Source organism: Catharus ustulatus, chromosome 2 (assembly GCF_009819885.2).
Source record: "Catharus ustulatus isolate bCatUst1 chromosome 2, bCatUst1.pri.v2, whole genome shotgun sequence".
NCBI classification, from domain to species: Eukaryota; Metazoa; Chordata; class Aves; order Passeriformes; family Turdidae; genus Catharus; species Catharus ustulatus.
This window is the reverse complement of record NC_046222.1, coordinates 36168368-36188644: the sequence shown is the minus strand read 5'-3', so window position 1 is coordinate 36188644 and position 20277 is coordinate 36168368. Positions and strand designations below refer to the sequence as shown.

General features: G+C 36.7%; 1 protein-coding gene across 23 annotated transcripts in view; it reads right to left on the bottom strand.

Annotated features, from left to right (window-relative positions):
• DLG2 (discs large MAGUK scaffold protein 2) overlaps nt 1-20277 on the bottom strand; it is a 1022753-nt gene that overhangs the window by 387025 nt on the left and 615451 nt on the right. For all 23 annotated transcript variants that reach the window (XM_033052881.2, XM_033052884.2, XM_033052883.2 and 20 more), the window contains one exon: nt 19774-19827. In XM_033052881.2, the coding sequence (XP_032908772.1) occupies nt 19774-19827 (54 nt within the window). The remainder of the gene's footprint in view (nt 1-19773; nt 19828-20277) is intronic.

The following is a 20277-nucleotide window of genomic DNA, read 5'->3' as shown; positions in this document are numbered from 1 at the left end:
TGTGTGAAGTTAGGTGAGCACTTGCCTTAAATCTGTTTTTTCTGCATTTCTCCTGGCTATAGACCGATAACAAATTTCTGCTTAAGAGATGCCGCATGCCTTTCATAATTTTGCACCTCTGAAAGGCTGGATCTCCGGTTTAGCAGCATTTCCAATTGCTTTTTCGGGCTTGTCTGCACCTGTAACTGGTAGCACATGCCCAACTAGGAACAATTCAATCTTTCCCCTTCTCCAAAAGCCAAGAAACACTTCGCTTGGCTTCTGTCTCTGATTTGGGACATGGATGTGCACTCCTCTGAGAAAGAAGCTCAACAGCACCTGTGACAGTAAGGGGCCAGCAGGACTGCAGTAAGGTACTGCAGCAGGCGTGGGTAAGGGGTACACACAATGAGATCCATGGGAGAACTCAACCCACTGCATCCCATTTTCATGGCACAGGGGCTGGAATAAACTCCTGTCTCATCCAGGAACTTGCATTTCTGCCAGCAGAAAAAAGATACTATTGACAAGGACAAAATGTAAAAGTGTTTCATGGGAGCAGAGGAGTTTGAAATCTTTAGATAATTTTGAGGGCCTCTGCTGCATGGCACACACTTGCAATGGAAGAAGGTTCTCAGCCTTCTGACCATACATATGTTCATAATCCACAGTGTGATGAATTCACAGCTCTTTCTAGAGTAAGTTACCAAACTCAATTAAGTCCCCACGTATAAAATAATCCCTTTCAAAGGCCAGGTAACAGTTGCCTTTCATTTAGGGCTGCACCTGTTCTTCTAGAGGACTCTCCAAAACATTTGACAAGAAAATGTCTTTAAAAAAGAGAGAGATGCAATGTAGGGCAACTATCTCGACTCACCATTCAAGAGAGATTTCCTGGCAAAGCTCTCATCGCTATTAGAGTTGACTTGCCTTTCTAAGAAGAAAGCACTACTCATCTTCAGTGACACTTTCAGGAGAGTGGGAAATAAGTAACAGGTAAAGAGAGGTTTTTATACACAATTTTGTGAAAAATCTGAAATAAAGCCCAGCATACAGAATGCCAAAGTAAGGACCTGACAAACTCAGATTTGTTTGGTCCTTTACAAGAAGACTCTTACTTTCCAGAAAGTTTCTTTCCTTTATGGCATTTAAGGGTGACATAAGCAGCTGAAGTATGAAATTCAGCTCTACAGATTATGCTAAATTCCTAAAATCCTTGAAATAAACATTCTGTTGGGCTTTTCATTTTCTGCCACATACTCTGCCACTTTATTAACACCTTTTATGATATTTTTAATCACAATAACAATAGTAATTTGATACTATTTTATTTTACTTCTGAAATTTTTTGATTTGATGGACTTGTTTACACTCAAAAAGTAAACATTGTATAATTCTTCCTTGCTATACTCCTACCCTACTACAACTGCATCCACTCAATAAGATACATATTTCATTATGTGAATTTTAATGATAAGAATTGTATTATGAGAGCTGCAACAAGAGAATCAAAACATGCAATTTATACAACTGCAATATTTCAAAACCTGTGGACCTATCCTATCTAACAAAAATTGCCATCAGAGCTGTTTGTTATGCTAAGTCTTATTTTCAAGAAGAGATTGTTTTGCCTAAAAATTACATCTGTAGTTTTTTATTACAAGTAAAACTCATTTTAATCATATTTAATTGGGTATTGTTTTTCAGAAAACTGCAAGAAAGAAGACTGCTTCTTCTACTTCTGTTATCATATGCACAGGAAGATAACTACCCTGACACTGATTTTCATTCAACATGCAAAATTTATTCTTTTGGCTGCGTGGTTTCTCCAGTTGTCTCATCACCAAACCTCAGCAGAATACAAGATTGTCAAATTCTTGTACAAGTAACTTCAGGGTATATTTGTTCTACAGAAATTTCCAGTTGAGTGTATAATTAACAGACTCAGAGAATCATAGAATGGTTTGGGTTGGAATAGAATGGTTTGGATTGGAAGGGACCATAAAGATACCTATTTTCAAAACCCTGGCCAGGGGAAGGGACATCTTCCACTAGGCCATGTCATTTTACACTTCAGAAACAGAAAGCCCATTTGGGTATCTAGCAAGTATTAAATAGCCTTTCACAATTTGTTTTGTCACCAAAGCTAAAGAGTGATCCTTATTTAACCCTTTGACAACTCCAGATTTGGGTTCTTTCTTTATTAATTGTCAAAGGAAAGTTGCTGATGTTCTTTTAATACTGCTTTCCAAAATCATTGGAAGTTTCCTTTCTTACTGCATATAAACATACAGAAAACACTCTTCTGATTTCTCTGATTTCAAATGTGATGACTTTGCATTTTCGAGTGACCTAAAAAGGCTGCCAGAAAGTTTTACATGCTAGTCTTTAACTGAGTACATTTCATGGACCATTTATGTGAGATATCCCACACCTACTTTTAATTATGGTGCATAACTAAGACAATTTCCTTCTTTTTACCCATGCTTCATTTAGGAAACGAGGAAAATATGTTAAGTTTGTGAATCAAAATTTACCATAATTAAAACTTTCTTGTAATATGACTGTTCTGGATTGAAGAATGAAGAATAAAAAACCACAGGGTTTTCAAAGACATTTATACTTTATCAGGAATAGATCAGATCTGACCACCAGCCACTGTACATCCTTTAAGGAATGTATCACCTTCAACACATAATTAGAGAGCTCCAAGAAGCCAAATCCATCTCTTGGTCAACACCTGCAAAGATCTGCAGTCATGATTACCTTGTATCCTGCTCAAAGGGTGCTATATTCACTCCTCCTTTCCTTTTAGATGTCTCTTATATCCTTCAGGACCTAATTTTTATTCAGCCTCCTCGCCAATGATTTTCATGATACCCACCCTTTCCTCTTTCTGCCTCCCTCACTGTCATCCTGGCTTTTCCTGTTTTCATTCCCTTGGAGAAAATACTCATCTAGCAAGTAACCATGGTCACTCTTCTCTGATTGATTCCCAAATTGAAATTTTATTTTACTCCACCCCACTTCTCATATCTTGTTCAGAACAGTAATGTTTTCTTGTCTATTGGGCATCACAATCCCCCAGCTGTAATCACAAATTCTCATGTCTCCAAATCAACCTCCACTGCTTTCTGATTTTCTTTCAGTTTTTTTTCTTTCTTATTATCTCCCAAATTTTTTCTGTTTTCCTCTCACACATAGAAGCAGACACACATACTTATCAATTTAAACTTACTTTATCTAATTCCACTTCATTCAAAGCATTATTCATGATGAGTTTTCTACCTTATCATCTTTTCCAATGAAACTTGAAACATAATTTTCTCCCACAATTCCTATTAAGCCACACATACACTCCATGTTCCTTGATTCTTTTCACTAATGCTTCCTCTACTTGACCACAGTTTCAAGACCTTGTCAAAATAAGGGATTCTTTTCCAGTTCCCCTACTCACTGCTGTCATTCTTCATAATCCTTTTTGCTATTCAGCAACAATTTAGATTTACTTTTTTATAGCTGTTTTGTCACCCCAGAGCGGACACTTTCTACAGTATGAAAAAAAAAATTATTGATGCCCTTCTCCAAGGTATTATTTTATGAAGTTTACAATGAGCCATCAATTTTTCTTTCATCTCTTCTTTGTTTTGCCCATATTCTGATGGAAGCATTATTTCAAGTGTAAGCACTTGATATAGCTAATGCAGACTCAACACAAACTTTCTAGTTTTAAAAGCCTACTGCAGAAGCAGATAAAAGTAGAGATCATGATTTCAAGTGGGGTTCACAATAAATGGAAATGAAATTACATCTGTGTGTGTATTCTGTTTAGGCCAGCACTTCCACCTTATACAAAATTAGTACCAACAAAAGAAGAGTGCACAGTTCAGCTTTGGTACTTACAACTTTCTCTCTTAGGCAGAAAGAAATTCATACCATCATATTCCCTCTCTAAAGGGTAGATATCCAAGTCAAAAAGAAATCTAGGTTCTGGGGTTTTTTTACAGGTACTGGAGAGAGGAATCAAGGATGGGATTTATGCCATGTGTCTTAGTGTTTGGATGGAATTGTTAAGAACCTGCTTGCTCACTGACTATATGGGGAAACTTTAGACTTCCAGGATTCGCATCTGAAAAAATTATTTCTTTAAAAAATGGCAAATTCTTGGAACTTAGTGACCTTTAAGGTCCCTTCCAAACAGTTCTGATACAAAAAAATGAAGAATTTTCATAGAATCTTAAACTTAGAACGTGTATCAATGCAGAAATTTGAAGCAGTACATTCCAGAGAACTGGATGCATCAATTTCTTCCCACAAAATCACATTCTTTCTTGTACAATTCAGGTCATTTACTGTACAGCTTCAGAAGTTCACAATCACTTTGCCTCTTATTTTCTTCTGTGCTTCTGCCATTGCTGACATGGTAATACATGAGTTATAAACACTCAGTTTGTTAGGTTCTTCTATTTCTACTCTATTTCAGATTTAAAAGAAAATCCATCACACCTTTCAAAAATTTTGAACAGTTCAGACATTTCTAGAAATTATTTTTCTAGTGTAATCTATCATTCCATGCACAAGATACTTAAAAACGGAAAATAGTTGTTGCTTGATTGACCTTATTTCATCAACAAAGATTATAAAGTACTTGTAAATTGGGACTAAAAAGGTAATTTTAATAATGTTTAATACTTCAATTTGCATAATTTGATTTTAAAGGTTGGTAACTGTAAGAGTGTTTAAAAGGCAGAAATTATTACATATGGGTTAAGTTTAATTCATTTAAACATGAGTAATAAATGTTTCTCAGTTTTAGGGAAAAAATCAGTAGCATACTAACTGGCAAAATTTTAGGCAAGGAAAGAATCAGCACTAATTAACTTCATCCTTTGGTATCCATGACGTGTTTCTACAGTCATTATATAATGAAATATATGTAATAGGGATAATAGGTATACCACATTTCCTCAATAAAAAAATCTACAACCAACATAATCTAATCTCTTACAATTTGCTCAATTGGAACATACTCTGACTCATATCTGTGTGCCTAAATTGTCTACCAGTACCTTTCTTTAGCTTTGAGAGTTAATACTCCTTTCACTGCTCTCTCACCCCACTGCCTATGAAAAAACCACAACCAATGTATTCTTTTGGGTTCTTTTGTTCTTATGTGTTAACTCTAGCACAAGCACTGAAGGCTAAACTGTACTGACAGTAGCACTGGTGCAATCCCACTGGTGTCACTGGGCTTGTACTTGTGTAACTAAACTTGCAGTTATTCATCTGTGGAGGTCCTTACACCTGCAGGAGGAAGCAGCCCTGAAAAAGTGAAGAAAATGCCTGCACTAATAGTAAAAATGAGTAATAAGGAATATTCACACATATAAACTACATGCACATTTTTAAACCAATGTGGATTCCCCAGGACAAGCTTTTTGTTCGTGACTCAGACTCTTTACAAGTATTTTTATAGCAGCAGAAGAATTTGCTATTTCTCTTAAAATCTTGGAAGGCTCTTCAGTGTATGTATGGGAAGAGAGCCACAGTCCTCTGCACTCTACAACTAAAAGCACAGCAGAACAGCTCCCTCATACCAAATTAATTTTGCTGCAGGAAAAAAAAAAAAGGAAAAAAAAAAAGACATTTTGAATGGCTGAGACAAAATCACTGGTTTTCTGCCTCTCCTCCCAAGCTCAAGGGATGAAAATTGATGTAACTGTTGTTCACAGGAATTAACAGTGTAAACCCAAGAAGAAACTAATGCAGCCTGACTGATTATCACCAGTCCCAGTCTAAGCCTAGCCAATATTCAGCAAACTATTCCAAATATTTCTTGAGCTTTTTCTGGGTAGGAAAAACTGGTTTGCATCAATTTGAGAGAATTTGAGTTTAAAAAAAAAAAAATTCAACTTAAATCTTAGGAAAGATGAAAATATCACTTTCATCCACCTTCAATCAAATTTCTGACATAATAATGAAATCTTGAACTTGAAAGTTACTCTGAACGTAACTTCTACATATTGCCTCAGTATTCGAAAAATAAATTAATTATTTTCAAGATTACCTGTTAATGTGTAACAGCAGAGATGAGAGAAGCTTTACTAGAGAACTGAGGAAAGCCAAAAGAAAGCTTGAGAAAAATGCTGACACATAATCCTCTAAAACAAGCACGAAAAGGTTGCATGCTCTCTTGCTTTAGGTAAGCAGAAATGAAAAGACCTATGGTACAAGAAATACTCTAAGAATATTTTTACTACACTAAAATACACAACTGCAACACAGAAGTGTTGAAAATGCTTAATGTCATGCAATACTACTTTAAAATGTCAAGTATTTCATCATCTCTTTCCAGAAGTAGAGCATATTTTATTATTTATATGAAATATCTTGATTACATTCTCCATACGTTTCCTGACGTAATGAAACCTGCAATTTCCACATCAAAGGTAAAGTATTTGGCAGCAGAGATGTGGAAAGTATTCTGGCTCTTATCTCAACAATATGTAATGAGGTTAGTGGCTGCTGACCATCAGAGTTAAATTTGTATACAAATCTTCTCCTGGACATCATACTCCAATATGCCCAAGGCCACTAACCAGACATTTTACTTGCCACTGTACATGCTCCAGCACATCTGCTGCACAGAAAAGTTATTTTTCAGGATTAAATTTATTTCCGCATCATCCTGTGTCCATCACAGGAGCCATCAGCCTATCAAAGGTGTGGATACACACACCCATGAGCAGAGGCACAAGGGCAGGTGGAGATACCTGGTCAGAGACCCCTCCTCTCCCAGGGAAGCCTCAACCCCTGGCTCAAGGTGACGCCCAGCACTGTGGATCAGATGGGGAGCACCTCTGTCTGTGGGGCTGGGACACATACAGGATGCGAGGAATGAGTGTCTTGGCATTGCAACAAGACTTAGGAGATTTTTAGGTGAGGAATAAAGGGTGTGGAAAAGGGAAGGACAGAAGAGGTTTAAAATTAGAGAGGAAGAAGTACAAGAAAACAGGGGTAAGGGGATAAAGGGGGCCAGCCACATGGAGACAAGGCTAGTCAGTTCATTTCCCTGTCAAAGCCCTGTGCCTGCTGAACATCTTCTGTCATTTCTTCTATTAAACTCCATTTCTACCTATTTTCTTGGGTAAGGGGTTCTGTGTTCTCTGTGTATGCATAGTGGTCTGTGGTACCAGCAACTGGAGTGCATGAGGGTGCCTAGAAGAAGTGGGTGATTGCCAGCAAACACAAAGCTGGGCTAGCTGGGGAGTAGGTGAAGCAGGTGAAGTCAGAAAACCGGGGCATGTATACGTAACTGGAAGTAAGACAAAGAAGAAGTTGGCTACTGAAGGGGCAAGGGATCCAAGGTAACTGCCCAAGAGACTTTAGGATCCAAGGGTTGACTGAGACCCATTTTGGTGTGTGTGTGTTTTACTGTGCAGGAGTCAGGACAAGGATCTAGGGCCAGCTACTGGATGGACCGTGTGTCTCAGCTCAGTTACAGGAGGAATCAGGGTCCCAGAGGGTGTGTGTGTGGATGCTGGTTTGTGCTAGAGTCTGCACCAGCGGCTGGACAGGGGTTGCAGCATCAGCTGCCAGCAAGATCTGGAGCCAGCACTCCTGAGCTGACCAAGTGTCCAAATCCAGCTCCTGGCAGTTTTCATACCACATACATGAACATATGCACATGCACGGGGACACGAGAAGGCCACTTTTGTTTGTGTGGGCACTGACTGCCGTGTTGTTCTGCTCAGATGTGTGATTCTACCCGAATGCCTTCTGTTTGTCTGTGTGCTTACTGGGAATATAGGCTGACCTTGCTACGGATTGAGCACTGTGGCATGGAGTCCCAGCAGACTTGCTTCCACCAGGCTAGCAAATTTAGCAGCCCCCTAACATCTTGCAATAATTTGTGCACACCTACTGCAAACACGGAAATTTTTTTTTGTTATATGGACTACAACTCGATGCGATGCTAAACTGAGAAAAAAATTCTTTGCAGACTCATATTCATTGCTATGTATCTCCTATTTTCAACCAAGCAGAAAGATAAATGTGACAGAAAAAGCTATTCTTACAATCTTTTGAACCATTCTTCACCAAGAAACAGCAAGGAAAGAGAAATAGCTAGAAAAATATATGGAAATAAACTGTGCTCAAAGTGTAAATGACGGTGGACTTTATATAATATTAAAGCTTTAACTTTAGTAAAGTTAAGAAATTCTTAACAGAATATAAACAAACAGAATATAAACAAACTTGATTTTAGCTACAGCCAAAAGTCAAAAAAGATGTGGAATTAAAGATGGGGAGAAAGTCAAGTACAATTTATTTTCTTTCACTAGATCTGCATACAGAGATGAAGTTCATTGAGACATGATTGAAGCAGGTATGCCCAGTTCTGACCAACCTGTCCTATTGGTAAGATCTGTCTCCCTAAGACATGAGGATGGCTCCTGGAGATTTGTCCTTATTTTGAAAGTAAGATTAACATCTTTCAACAATTTCAAGATATACAGAAAAAAGTCTCACAGACTAGAATATATTTGTGTCCTTCTGCATGAAATTCAAATTCCTGGGGAATGAAAGAAAAGCACTTCTCTGACTTAGTTTACAAACCAACTTCAAACTAAGACACAATGCTTCTAAAAAGAAACTAAACAGTATTGAAAGCACCAGCTGCAAATTATGCTTCTCCTCTAGGGAAAGACCAAAACTGACCATATGGACAGTTGAAGACTTTTACTATTTTTAGAATAAGAAAGAGCACTAACAACATACCACATATTTGCTCCACTAAAGAAAAAGACTGTGGTGAAATCTAAATGATTAACCAGCCTTGCACTGTGCATATTATTAAAAAAAATTAGTATAGCTGAATAATTTCAGGATAAACTCACAGTGTGCTATGCTCACATTTCCATCACATTTGCAAAATCTAAGTCATGAATTTGGACATCAGACAAGATTAATTTTGTAATGACCACACTAATGCTCACTTTAACTGTGCAAAGAGCAAAACAATCACACTTGCCAATAGTCAGTAAAATGTTTCTTCCTAGCAAACATAAAACAACGTGCTCAGCAAAAATAACTTATGACTAAAAATAATCCAGAATTTTAAACTGTTGTTATCTTTATGCAGAAAAATTTACAGGCGCAAATTACTTGACAACTGATTGAATATGCTAATGTAAGATACAAAAGAATTGCACTTCAGTTATTATTTCTCCTTATTAATAATCTCAACAAGTGGAAATTTATCTCATGTAGGAATCTATTTTCTATTACCTTCCAACTAAGCCAATCTTCCATAGAAAATTATGAGGGCTATAATTTCTAAGATCAGGAAAACAGATATTATCAGTGGCATATTTGGCTTTCCTATTCTATTGCTAGGTCATCTAAACACTGATTAAAAATGTAATTTACTATCAAGTCTGATTCACCAGACCACTGCATTAAAAGCAACATGAGGTCTTATTGTGTAAAATATGGATTAGAAATAACTCATATTCCCAAAATGTCTATGCTCACAACTTGCAACAGTAGGGACTTCAGAATATTTGCTGAAACTACATTGAAACTGTGTTAGTTTTACAGCATGGATCAGCTAATCCCTGGCTAACAATGGGGGGAAATAAGAGCATTTAAATGGCTAATTTTGTGATTTTATTAAAGGAGAATAGTGTTCCACTGAGATCTTTTTATATTGCTGTACGGAACGAGTAAAAACACACTCCAGCTATTGCAAAATTTTTAGAACGTTACCATAAATAACAGGAAAAATGCTGCTATGAAAAACATGTGAATCATGTTAAGTGCAATACCTAAACAATCACAAGAGAAGGGTGCATTTTCTACCCATTGTTATTACTGATGTAGCATTATGTGCTGACAGGATAAAAGCCTTGCCTTGGCTGAACTTTAACAGGTAGTTTGCTAAGAAAAACATTCAGCAGTTCTAGACATAAAGAAGTAAATTTTCTTAAAATTACAAAGAAGAGTTCTTATAAAATAAATTTCAGACATACTTTATCCTAAATGAGTGAAAAAACACTGTAATCAAAACATAGTATGTCCAATAAGACATGAAAGCAAGATTTTTCTTTTCCACTTTTCATCAAAACAAGCTTTCTCTTCAATACTGAGCAGTCACTTTCTCTTTACTTCTTAGATTATCCAAGGTCAAAGGAACACATCTGTCTCTGACAGCAATTAATCTGAAATCCTCCAAAATGAAGTCTTATGAAAAAGAAAAGCTTTCTTACTTTCGTATAATTAAAACCAGTAAGATGACAATGTCTGTGCTAGCTATTCTTTCATTTTTTTTTCACAACAGCTTTCAGTTCAGTTCTACACCATTCTAATACAAGGAATATTGACCAATATAAATCCCATTGTCTTGAATCACAAAAAAACTCCAAAACTACAGGTAAGTAGCTATTCACTTGTACTCTTTATGCTGTTTCCCACACACTTCAGAACTTCAACTTCATGGCAAAGTAACTTAAAATAAAGCAATTGCTACAGAAAAATAGCTTTATGTACATGAAGAGTTTTATCAGCTTCTTAGAATCACAGAATGGTTTGGGTTGGAAGCAACTTTAAAGACCATCCAGTTCTGATCTCCCTGTCACGTGTTTTAATTTTATACATACATACATACATATATATATTTTATAATCAAGTATTTTATGCAAAAGACAATGGGTTTGATGGTTTAAGACCATGAATTGTACTATGAAAGCATATTTGGCTGTTAGCCACTGGATCCGGGCAAACCTACCAACCCAACTGACTTTAGCCTACTGCTACAATATCCAGCAAGGTTAGTTGTGGTAGCATAATATATAAAGAATTATACAGAAGGAAAAACTAATTCAAGGCCGGGAAGAGAATGACAAAACCAAATTCAAATGACATTTAATTTAGGTCAGGTCAGTCCTTGTAATTAAAGTTTGCCTCGGATCTCCAAGTGCTTCAAACAACTTTAACAGGCATACACTACATTCTGCAACACGTGCCAACATCACAGGCAAATTAAAAATTAAGTATAGCTGGGTGTAGAGGAGGGTTATGTACACATCCACATACCCCCATATGTATACAGTACATATGATTTTTCTCAGAGTGATGAAAATACCTGACAATGCAATGCCTGGTTGGCTTCCCCCAGCAGAGGCAACAAGGATAAGAGTGGCACTACAGAAACAAACTTTACAAAAGCAAAGCACTGTACCCTTTCAATTGTAACATTTCAAACATCCATAGAAAGAACTCCTTGATTGAATCTAAAGTCCAGCATTATTCGTAGGCAATTGAAAATGGACAGTATTATAATTTCAGAGAATAGAAGTGTGAAGGAATAATTAGATACGTGACCAGGGGAGGCATTTACTTGTTGGATTGACAGGATGTTGATACATCCAGACACAATGAAGGCCTTTTGATTTTTTATGTATTATGATATGTAGTACTCAAATAGGCAATGCAGTGTTTATTCCTACAGAAAATAAAAGAAATCCCCTAAAATAATGAAGTTATTTTACTTCAAAGTAAAGCTTTTTCTTTGAATTAAAAATTATGTATTTGATAAGATTATTAAATATTATTATTAAATAATAAAAACACATTCAGAATTCAAAAGCAAAACACATGAAAAAAATAATAATTTTGCTTCAGAATTACTTTGGCCTTTCTTTAAAGATGCTTCTTTTTAAACTAGTGTATCTTAAAAGAAAAGGTTTGAAATAAGTTTATTTTTAGGTAGAAAAACAGTGGGTATGAAATAGAGGTAAAATAAATCATAAGATCCATTCTGTACCTTTGCTTTGGGTTTTCATCAGAAGCAGCATATTTTTTATGCTGTCAAACTAAAATCCATTTAGGCCATCAGACAGCAGGATGAAAACTTCCTATTTTTACATGTTTAAGGGAGTTTAGTTCATTAATTTTGTATTCTGTAGAACCTTTTTCACTATTGATCACAAAATATTTTATAAATATTATTTAAAGAAAGCCTGTCAATACTGCTATTGTAAAAGAAAAATGTCTTATCCCACTGCAGAAACAATGACATGCAGAATACAGCAGTGTTTGCCAGGGCAAAAAAAACCTGCTGCGATAAAGTTCAAGGGCCAAAACAGACAAGCCAAGCCAATGCAGCTTTTAACTACTAGCACAGAGCTCTAGAAGCTTCAGCTTGTCCATTGTAATGCACATTAGTGACTGAAAGATGTGGCTTCATTAGGCTGAAAGATGGATAAATACTAAGGAAAACTGCAGGTTAACAATCTGGAAAAATGTAAGTCATTAAAGATAATAAGGTGCATAATCTGACTTTCAAGACTATGATCAAACTAATTAGGAAAGAAGCAACAAATTTATTCTGAGAAATCAATGCAATATACATATATATCACCTATATGATATTTTTATATATTTCAATATAATATTAATAACAAAATCCAAACTCCATGAGTTTCCTACTTTTGTAAAAATTCAGATCCTATCATTTTAGACCAAAATTTCTTTTTAGTCTTCTATCCATTGTCCTCAAAAGTTTGCTCATCATCCATAGTCATAGTTCGTGCTTAATCCCAGCCAGCAGCCAAGCCCCACACAACTGCTCACTCCCCTACCAGCAGGATCCAGGAGGGAATTGGAATGGTCAAAGGTAGAAAACTTGTGGGTTGAGATAAAGACAGTTTGAAAGGAATAACAAAAGCCAAACCCACAAGCAGTCCACAACAAAGAGTTAATTCACTGCTTCCCATGGGCAGGCAGATGTTCAGTCATCTTCAGGAGAGCAGATCCCCATCACATACAAATGTGACTTGGGAAGACACATGCCATGACTCTGAATGTCCCTCCCTTTCTCCTTCTTTCCCCCACTTTATGTACTGGTCATGATTCCATATGGTCTGGAACATCTCTTTGGTCAGTTGGGATCATCTTTCCTGGCTGTGCCTCCTCCCAGCCTCCCGTGCATCCCCCACTCTCTCACCAGTGTGGCAGCAGCAAAAGCAGAAAAGGTCTTGGCTCTATGTAAGCCCTGCTCAGCAATAACAAAATCACCCCTATATTAGCAACCATGTGTTCAGCACAAATCCAAAACAGCCTCAGACTGTTTCACCCTGTGAAGAAAGTTAACTCTACCCCAGCCAAAACCAGCTCAGTGGTGTATGACATTTAACATTAATTATGTAAAGACATGCTTTATTGCAAAAATATGTAAGTTCACCTACCCCCTCTAATTTACTTACCTAGATCTGCAATGAACCTACATTCTTATTATCCAATAAAAGCCTTTAAAACATTGACTGTGCTCAGAAATTAATGAATTTTCTTCATTCTTTCTACAGTCAGGTGTGGCAATGTGCTTCCATCCCCAGCCTGCCTTTTATACTCCAAAATAACTCCTGCTCAAGTAATCACCCTAGGTGGTGGTCAGTCATGGATGTATCTGTCCTGACAGCTGAATCTGGCACCAGCTGGACTGGGGGGAGACAGATAACAACATGATAGCCAAGAGGAACATTTGGGCAATACACCCAGCTAACCAGAGTGCAATATCCAACTCAAGGCAGATTTGGAAGAAACTAGCATCCATAGTCAGTAAGCAAATATGACTCTATCATCTGACTCCATGAAGAGTAGACAGCCCAAGGCCTGCTGAGCTCTCCTGCATGGTAGTGGGCTGCACACCAGGAATGCCTCTCAAGGTTACCAGATTCCTTATTATGTCAGATGGTTGGTAAGTGAATTGGGAATAAGCACACTAAAACTTGTCAATCTTTCAGAAAGGATGATTAAACAATGGAATGGGCTGCCCAGGAAGGTGGCTGAGTCACTTTCCCTGGAGGTGTTTAGAAAAAGACTAGATGTGGTACTTAGTGCCATGGTCTAGTTGACATTGTGGTTTGATCAAAGGTTGGACCTGATGATCGCAGAGGCCTTTTCCAACCTCATTGATTCTGTGACTGCAAATACATAATCCTTTAGACATCAAACCTTGGCCAGGGCTAAGGTTAAGTCTGGATCCAGCCACACCTGAACTCTCCTCTGAAAGGAAGTCTGGAACATAGTGGGGTCCTTTCTGAACCTCATGGCTCAATGGGAAGATCGTCCCAAAATTCTGTCTGACTGTTCACTATGCAGTAAATGCTCAAGTATACCTGGCCATTAATTCTTGTCAAACTTCACTGCTGCATTTACCCCTGAATTTCTCTTGTATCAATAAAATATAATTTCTTCTCACTTGAGAGTGAAGTGCCTGATTCCATCCACAACACCAGAACAGGAAGAATTTATTTTTCTTTTCAGTCTTTAAGTTTTATGTGCCTCTTTATGATGTACTAAATCTAGGTGCACTAGCTGATGGCAGAGAGGAAAGCTGAAAGTTTTCCTGAACTCCTCATTTTGGCATCATCCTGGCCCCCACACTTCCCTGAGCAAGAAGTGTCACAGCCCTGCCCTGGGAGGGGTTGAACTCACAGCGTCCCTAAGCTGGGATGCACCAAAGCAGCTGCACAGCCACATTCTCTGTGGCCACACCCAGCCAAGTGTAAAACAATACAAAGATTTGATTACAGTTCATGAAAACATAACCGACGTAGTTTGAAAATTACTTCTTCGGGACTCGTCTTAAAGGTATCTTCACAGAACTCAGCACAGGCAGTATAAAATCAATAAAACCACAGGCAAATATAAAATTTTATAAAAGAATAATAATAATAATAATAATAATAATAGTAATAATAATAATAATAATAATAATAATAATAATAGTAATAAATAAGAACTCCAAATAGTAGTAATAAAACAATAATAATTTTAAAGAACAATGTGAAACTCAAGAAATATGAGGAATTCATTGTGACTGAAAGGTGAACAAAGTACATATTCCTTAAATCTTATCACTGTGACAAGATGGGGGAGGAAGGGAACAACCACAGCACCTGAATGAACTGCTCTAAATTTTTTTGTTAAGATGAAAAGAAAATAAAATTCCATCATAAGATAAATAGAAAGGCTTCCTTTCTAGAAGATAAGAAGAATTTCTAGAAGTGATGCAGCAAAGACAGCCTTACAGTTACTTTTAACTGAACTATGCAGCTTTTTGGAAATGAAAAAAGAAATAAATAAGGCCTATTCTGTGCAACAGAGAAAATGAGATGATTCATATGTTATTAAATTAATGCTTCTCATTATACAAAGAGATCTAAAATTTACAGCCAAAGAATAGAGAACAAACAAACTCCCACAAATGTTTAATTGTGCTTAAAATGTCATAGAATAATTCGTTTTGTACCATCGAATCTTCCTACCAAATTTATTCCCACGTCCAAAGCTTGGTAAGCCAAAGTTTTCAAACCACTGAACCTAGAAAAAAACTTAATTAACTGTTTCTTCTGTTATTTGCTGCAGGCCCAAATTATAAGGAATAACACAGACAATAATAGAATAAGGCCTTTTCTTTTATCTAATCTAAGAAAAGCATACTGATGAAAACCAGTCCCACAAAGGATGACTTTTTTCCCCAAACTACTGAGATGAAAGGTTTGAAAAATGTCAACAGTTGTAAAATGTTTAATTATGTGATTTTAAAGCATTAGAGGGTTAATGAGACAAATCATTCAATTTACCAGTTGTATACCAACTATACAATAGAAATTTCTTTCAGGTGGAGCAGTGCAAAAATGGCATGTGAACATGTTTTGTGAATGCTGACCATCACTGTGAGGAGCCTCTCCCAAAAACACTCAGGAATTTTTGGAGGAAGATGGCAGAGAGGATGTGCAGAGCTGTTCATGAACTGGAAATGTACAGAAGGTACATAGGTTGTGCCAACAGCCCCATGAAATCATGAGAAGTCTCCATCTGGCATGTAACAATACTAAAAATAGCCTGACCTTATTTAGGGATCTATCAGGTTATCAGTTGTGGCTAGTATTGCAGAAAAAATACCATTTTGATTCACCAAAACTTGAAAATCCATGCTTATTCCAGTGCTTAATTTTGGAAATAATTTCTACATGGTATAAAATGAATTACTTAACTTTGTTGTGGTAAGTACAATGAAAATTACTGCTATTTAAGAAAAAATGTAATAAAAGAAAAATTTATTTTATTTTTTAAGTAGCACTTTTTTTGCAAACAGGTGAGTTGTCAGTATTAACTAGTTATCATGAAAAGTATCTTAGAAAATCCCAACAGAAATCAAACAAAAAAAAAATTTGAGACCTATCACTTGCTTATGTATTCTCCTGCCTTTAAATTCTATTCAACAAGTTGATTTAGAAATGGTGCTCCGATTTGTGGAAGGCGAACTCAGTTTAGGAATTCAAGGACAACCACCTAAGACTAGAGAAAGATAGAATATTAAAAAAAAAAAAAAAAAAAAAAAAAAAAAAAAAAAAAAAAGTGAACATTAGAAACATGACCCAGTTAGTAGGGTCTGAAAAATTCTTCTTCTTCCCATCCAGCCTTCCTAGACTCCAAGTGTACTTTGACAATGGGAGCTGAAAACCAGGGATGAATAGCAGGAATCTAAGATCACTACAGCCCCAAGGCACAGGACTTCTGGGTGTTTTAAACACTCTACAGTTCTGAAAGAGGATCAGCATCTTACACCAGGCTGCTTTTAGTTATGGACAGAAAATATAATAATTTAACTTAGATTCTCTAATCCATAAAATAATTTTGTCCCATAGTACTAGGTGCTTATTTCATGGCAACTAAAAATCTGTAGAGCCTTTCAGAAGTGCAAATACCTAGCTAGTTAAGTCTAAGGATACTTCCCCAAAAATGTTCCTAGGCACTTACAAGTCTTCCCTAAGGCATGTCTGGAAGTCCTAACAGTGCTGAAAATGCAGTTGCTTGACACATGTTCAAGCTTCAAAATCATAATTAAATCTAGCTTTTTTGTTATCTCACTGAACTGACCTCACCCAGAAGTATTTTAGGGCATATCTGCTAAATTAAATTTCCTGTAAAAGAAATTATATGATGATGGCTGCACTATCATACACATAACTCATCCAGTTTGGAAGATTTGTCTCTGTACTTCCAAATATTTAAAAGAGAGACAAAACTTCCCTAAGACCCCATACTATATTACAGGACCCACACAATACTATAGGCTGTACTTGGTTTTGTTGGGAAGGGGTTTATTCTCCATAGTAGCCTATGTGGAGCATTAATTCAATGTGTGGTTGAAACAATGTTGATAATATACCAGCATTTTGGTTATTGCTGTAGAGAGCTTGCAAAGCATCAAGACTTTTTTCCTTTTGATTTTACCCTTCCTGTCCCAGTAGCGAGTTGGATGGGGGTGGGTACAGGGTTTGGAGGGGACCTAGCCAGGAGAGATGACCCCAGATGACCAAAGGAATTCCGTATCACATGGAGTTCTGCAATAAAAGCTCAGGGAGAGGAGGAGCAAGAGAGCAAGAGGAAATATTCATGGTTATAATATTTGTCTTCTCAAATAACTGGGACACATGATGAAGCCTCACTTTCCATGAAGCCTTGCTTTCCATCTGCCTGCTGATGGCAAGTACTGAATAAATTTCTTTTTTTGCTTTACCTGCACATACAGAATTTGCTTTTTCTATTTAACTCATTATCTTCATATACAACTCTGCTTTTATCTATGCTATTTTCTTCCTGACCCACAGCAGAGAGGAGTGAGAAGAGTGGTTTGGCTATTGGCCAGAGTCAATCCACCACATCCTGTCACTAAGTAGGTATTGGGAAGGATCCCTGGATCAGGAGGGGATGCACACAGAAGCAAACATGGATCTGGCACACTGACTACAGCATCTCCCTTACAGAGGAAATACAAAATGAAACCAAATTAAATTACACTGGATTACTCCTGAGAGCGAGAAAGAAAACACAGGTCTCCCAGCCCTCTCCCTCAAATATTAGCTTGGAGGAAGAGGTCATTTGTTCATGGCTTGTTTTTGTGTCTCATTTTAGAGAATGTTCAAGCATACAAAACCTGAGCAGAAGGAAACACCTATTTGTAAAGCAAAGGCCCCAAGTTCTGTGGGGCACTATGGTGGCCTGAGCTCATCACACAGTTCAAGTTAAATAAATCCCTCTGTGGTGGTGCTGTTGTGTTCCATAATGAAGAGAAGTAACTCTTCCCAGGCTGGGAAGAGCAAGGTGACTAATTCAGAGCTGTCTATTTCTACAATAAGCACCTTCTGTTTATCGAGTTCACATCATGTGTTGGAGACTGAAACAGCTCACAAGCACTTCTCAGCCTACTGTCAACATTTCTCTTGAATGTGTTTGATAATTTGTTCTTTATTATTTAAGAGAAAGGAACTCTAGCACAAAAGTGGCATAAAAGTGTGTAAGTATTAATAGGATGTGTTAAGGCAATAAATCATATTGATTGAGCATCTTGTCACTAGTGTAATTGCATCTGTATTTAGGAATTCTAACATCGTAGCTGGAGAGGATCCTGGGCACAGGTCCAGTGCTGAAAATGAGAACCGGGGCTCACAGTGTCCCTTTTGGAAGACGACAGAACACTAAGTGTAAAATGTCTCATCAAAATACAGGAGAAAAGCCAGACCGACCTATTGAAAGTGAGACCATAGCAGATGGTTTTGATGTTAGGATGGAAAACTGAGACAGAAATGATAGGAAGCCTTTTTAAAAAGCTGCATGCAAATGAACAGAGAAATTCTATTTAACTTTTTCACACTTTGCAATAGTTCATATTCCCATCAAGGGACTTAATTCTCTTCTGCTTTAGAGCACTGTCATTCTTCTAAATTGCTCTTGGCTGTGATCTTTACCTGTGCTCTGCACCATAATTTCTAAGTTTTATGAATTGTCAGTAACAAACTGGTCAGGACAATTCCTATTAAACTTCCTCATCAACAGTCTTCTGAAAGACAGAACCCAGTAACATGATTGGTGTAGGTAGATAAATAATTAGGCTTATGCACTGGTATCGTAAGAAACAGATGTGGACAAAACACGACAGATAAGAGACATTAATTAGGAGCTTCAAAAAGATAACTAAGATGATGTAAGAAGAAAGATTAAATACTGGATCGCTAGCTTTGTGCTACTTGTTTTTCTTTCCTCCAATCATTTAAGCCTGTTCCTCTGTTTGTGATGTGTTTGCTTTGTGTTTCTCTATGTCCTTTATCTTCAACTATAGGTGATTTTACAGTCTAAATGACAATAATATCAAATGCTTATAGGAAAACCAGATTTTAAAAAATCTAATAAAAACATGCATTTATTTTAGGCTAATCTGTTTCCTAGAAGTCATGAAAAGAAGAGACATTAAGAGGAAAATATTAAGTCAATTAGTTTGAGCTGTTATTTATCATGAGTAATTTCCATCTACAAAAGGACAGACAGACAAGTGAAGGAATATTGTAGCATTTTAATATATACTGTGCATCCGGGTATCTTTCTATGGAGCTGGCAGGGTGTGCATGGCTCTAAAAGGAAATACTCATGTCACTAGTAAGGATGACAGACTTAATGTAATCACTTTTCTTTTTTTTCAGAGAAATGTTAGTTATAAGCAAACATAAACTACAAATTGTGTGCATATAATATGCTATGATTCACCTGAGTGCAATTGTCATTCCCAATTTCTTTTCCTAGAAAAGAATTTACTGTGTAACTGTAAAAGAAATTATTTATTGCAAGATTTTTAATAAGATAACTTCTATGCAATACCAAACAGAATTTCTGTGTGAAAATAAATCAACTCTACATATTTATTAAAAAAAACCCCTTAATACTTACATAAGGGATTGTGTCCAAGGTGTCTGTGTTGACAATTATAGGGGCAGGGCTTGCCTGAAAGAGAGAGAAAACAAAGAGACAATAAATTTAAAGATCTGAAATTCATTAATATTGAAATACCCATGCTGATACATTTAGTTAAAAGTCTAAAAGACTGTTTTCCCATTGAATTCAAATCATACAACAGTAAATAATTGTGGGTACTGCTCAATCAAGGATGAAGGAAATAGATTCTCAGCCTCCAAAACACAGTTCACTGTGGCCTTTCTTTTCAGTTTCTCCAGGCTCTGGACCACATCCTGAATATGTATTATCCAGCTGTCCATTTTTTGGTTGAACTGTAAGAAATCTGATGTATTCAACTTTCAATTAGGGAATGTTGAGGTTGTGGGTTTCAGCTCCCCTACCTGACAAATCCAGCTTTTGTGTTTGAACCAAGATGATTAACTGATCTTTACAGAGGATAAACATTTAATGTTCACACTATTTAGCAGTATTGTATAG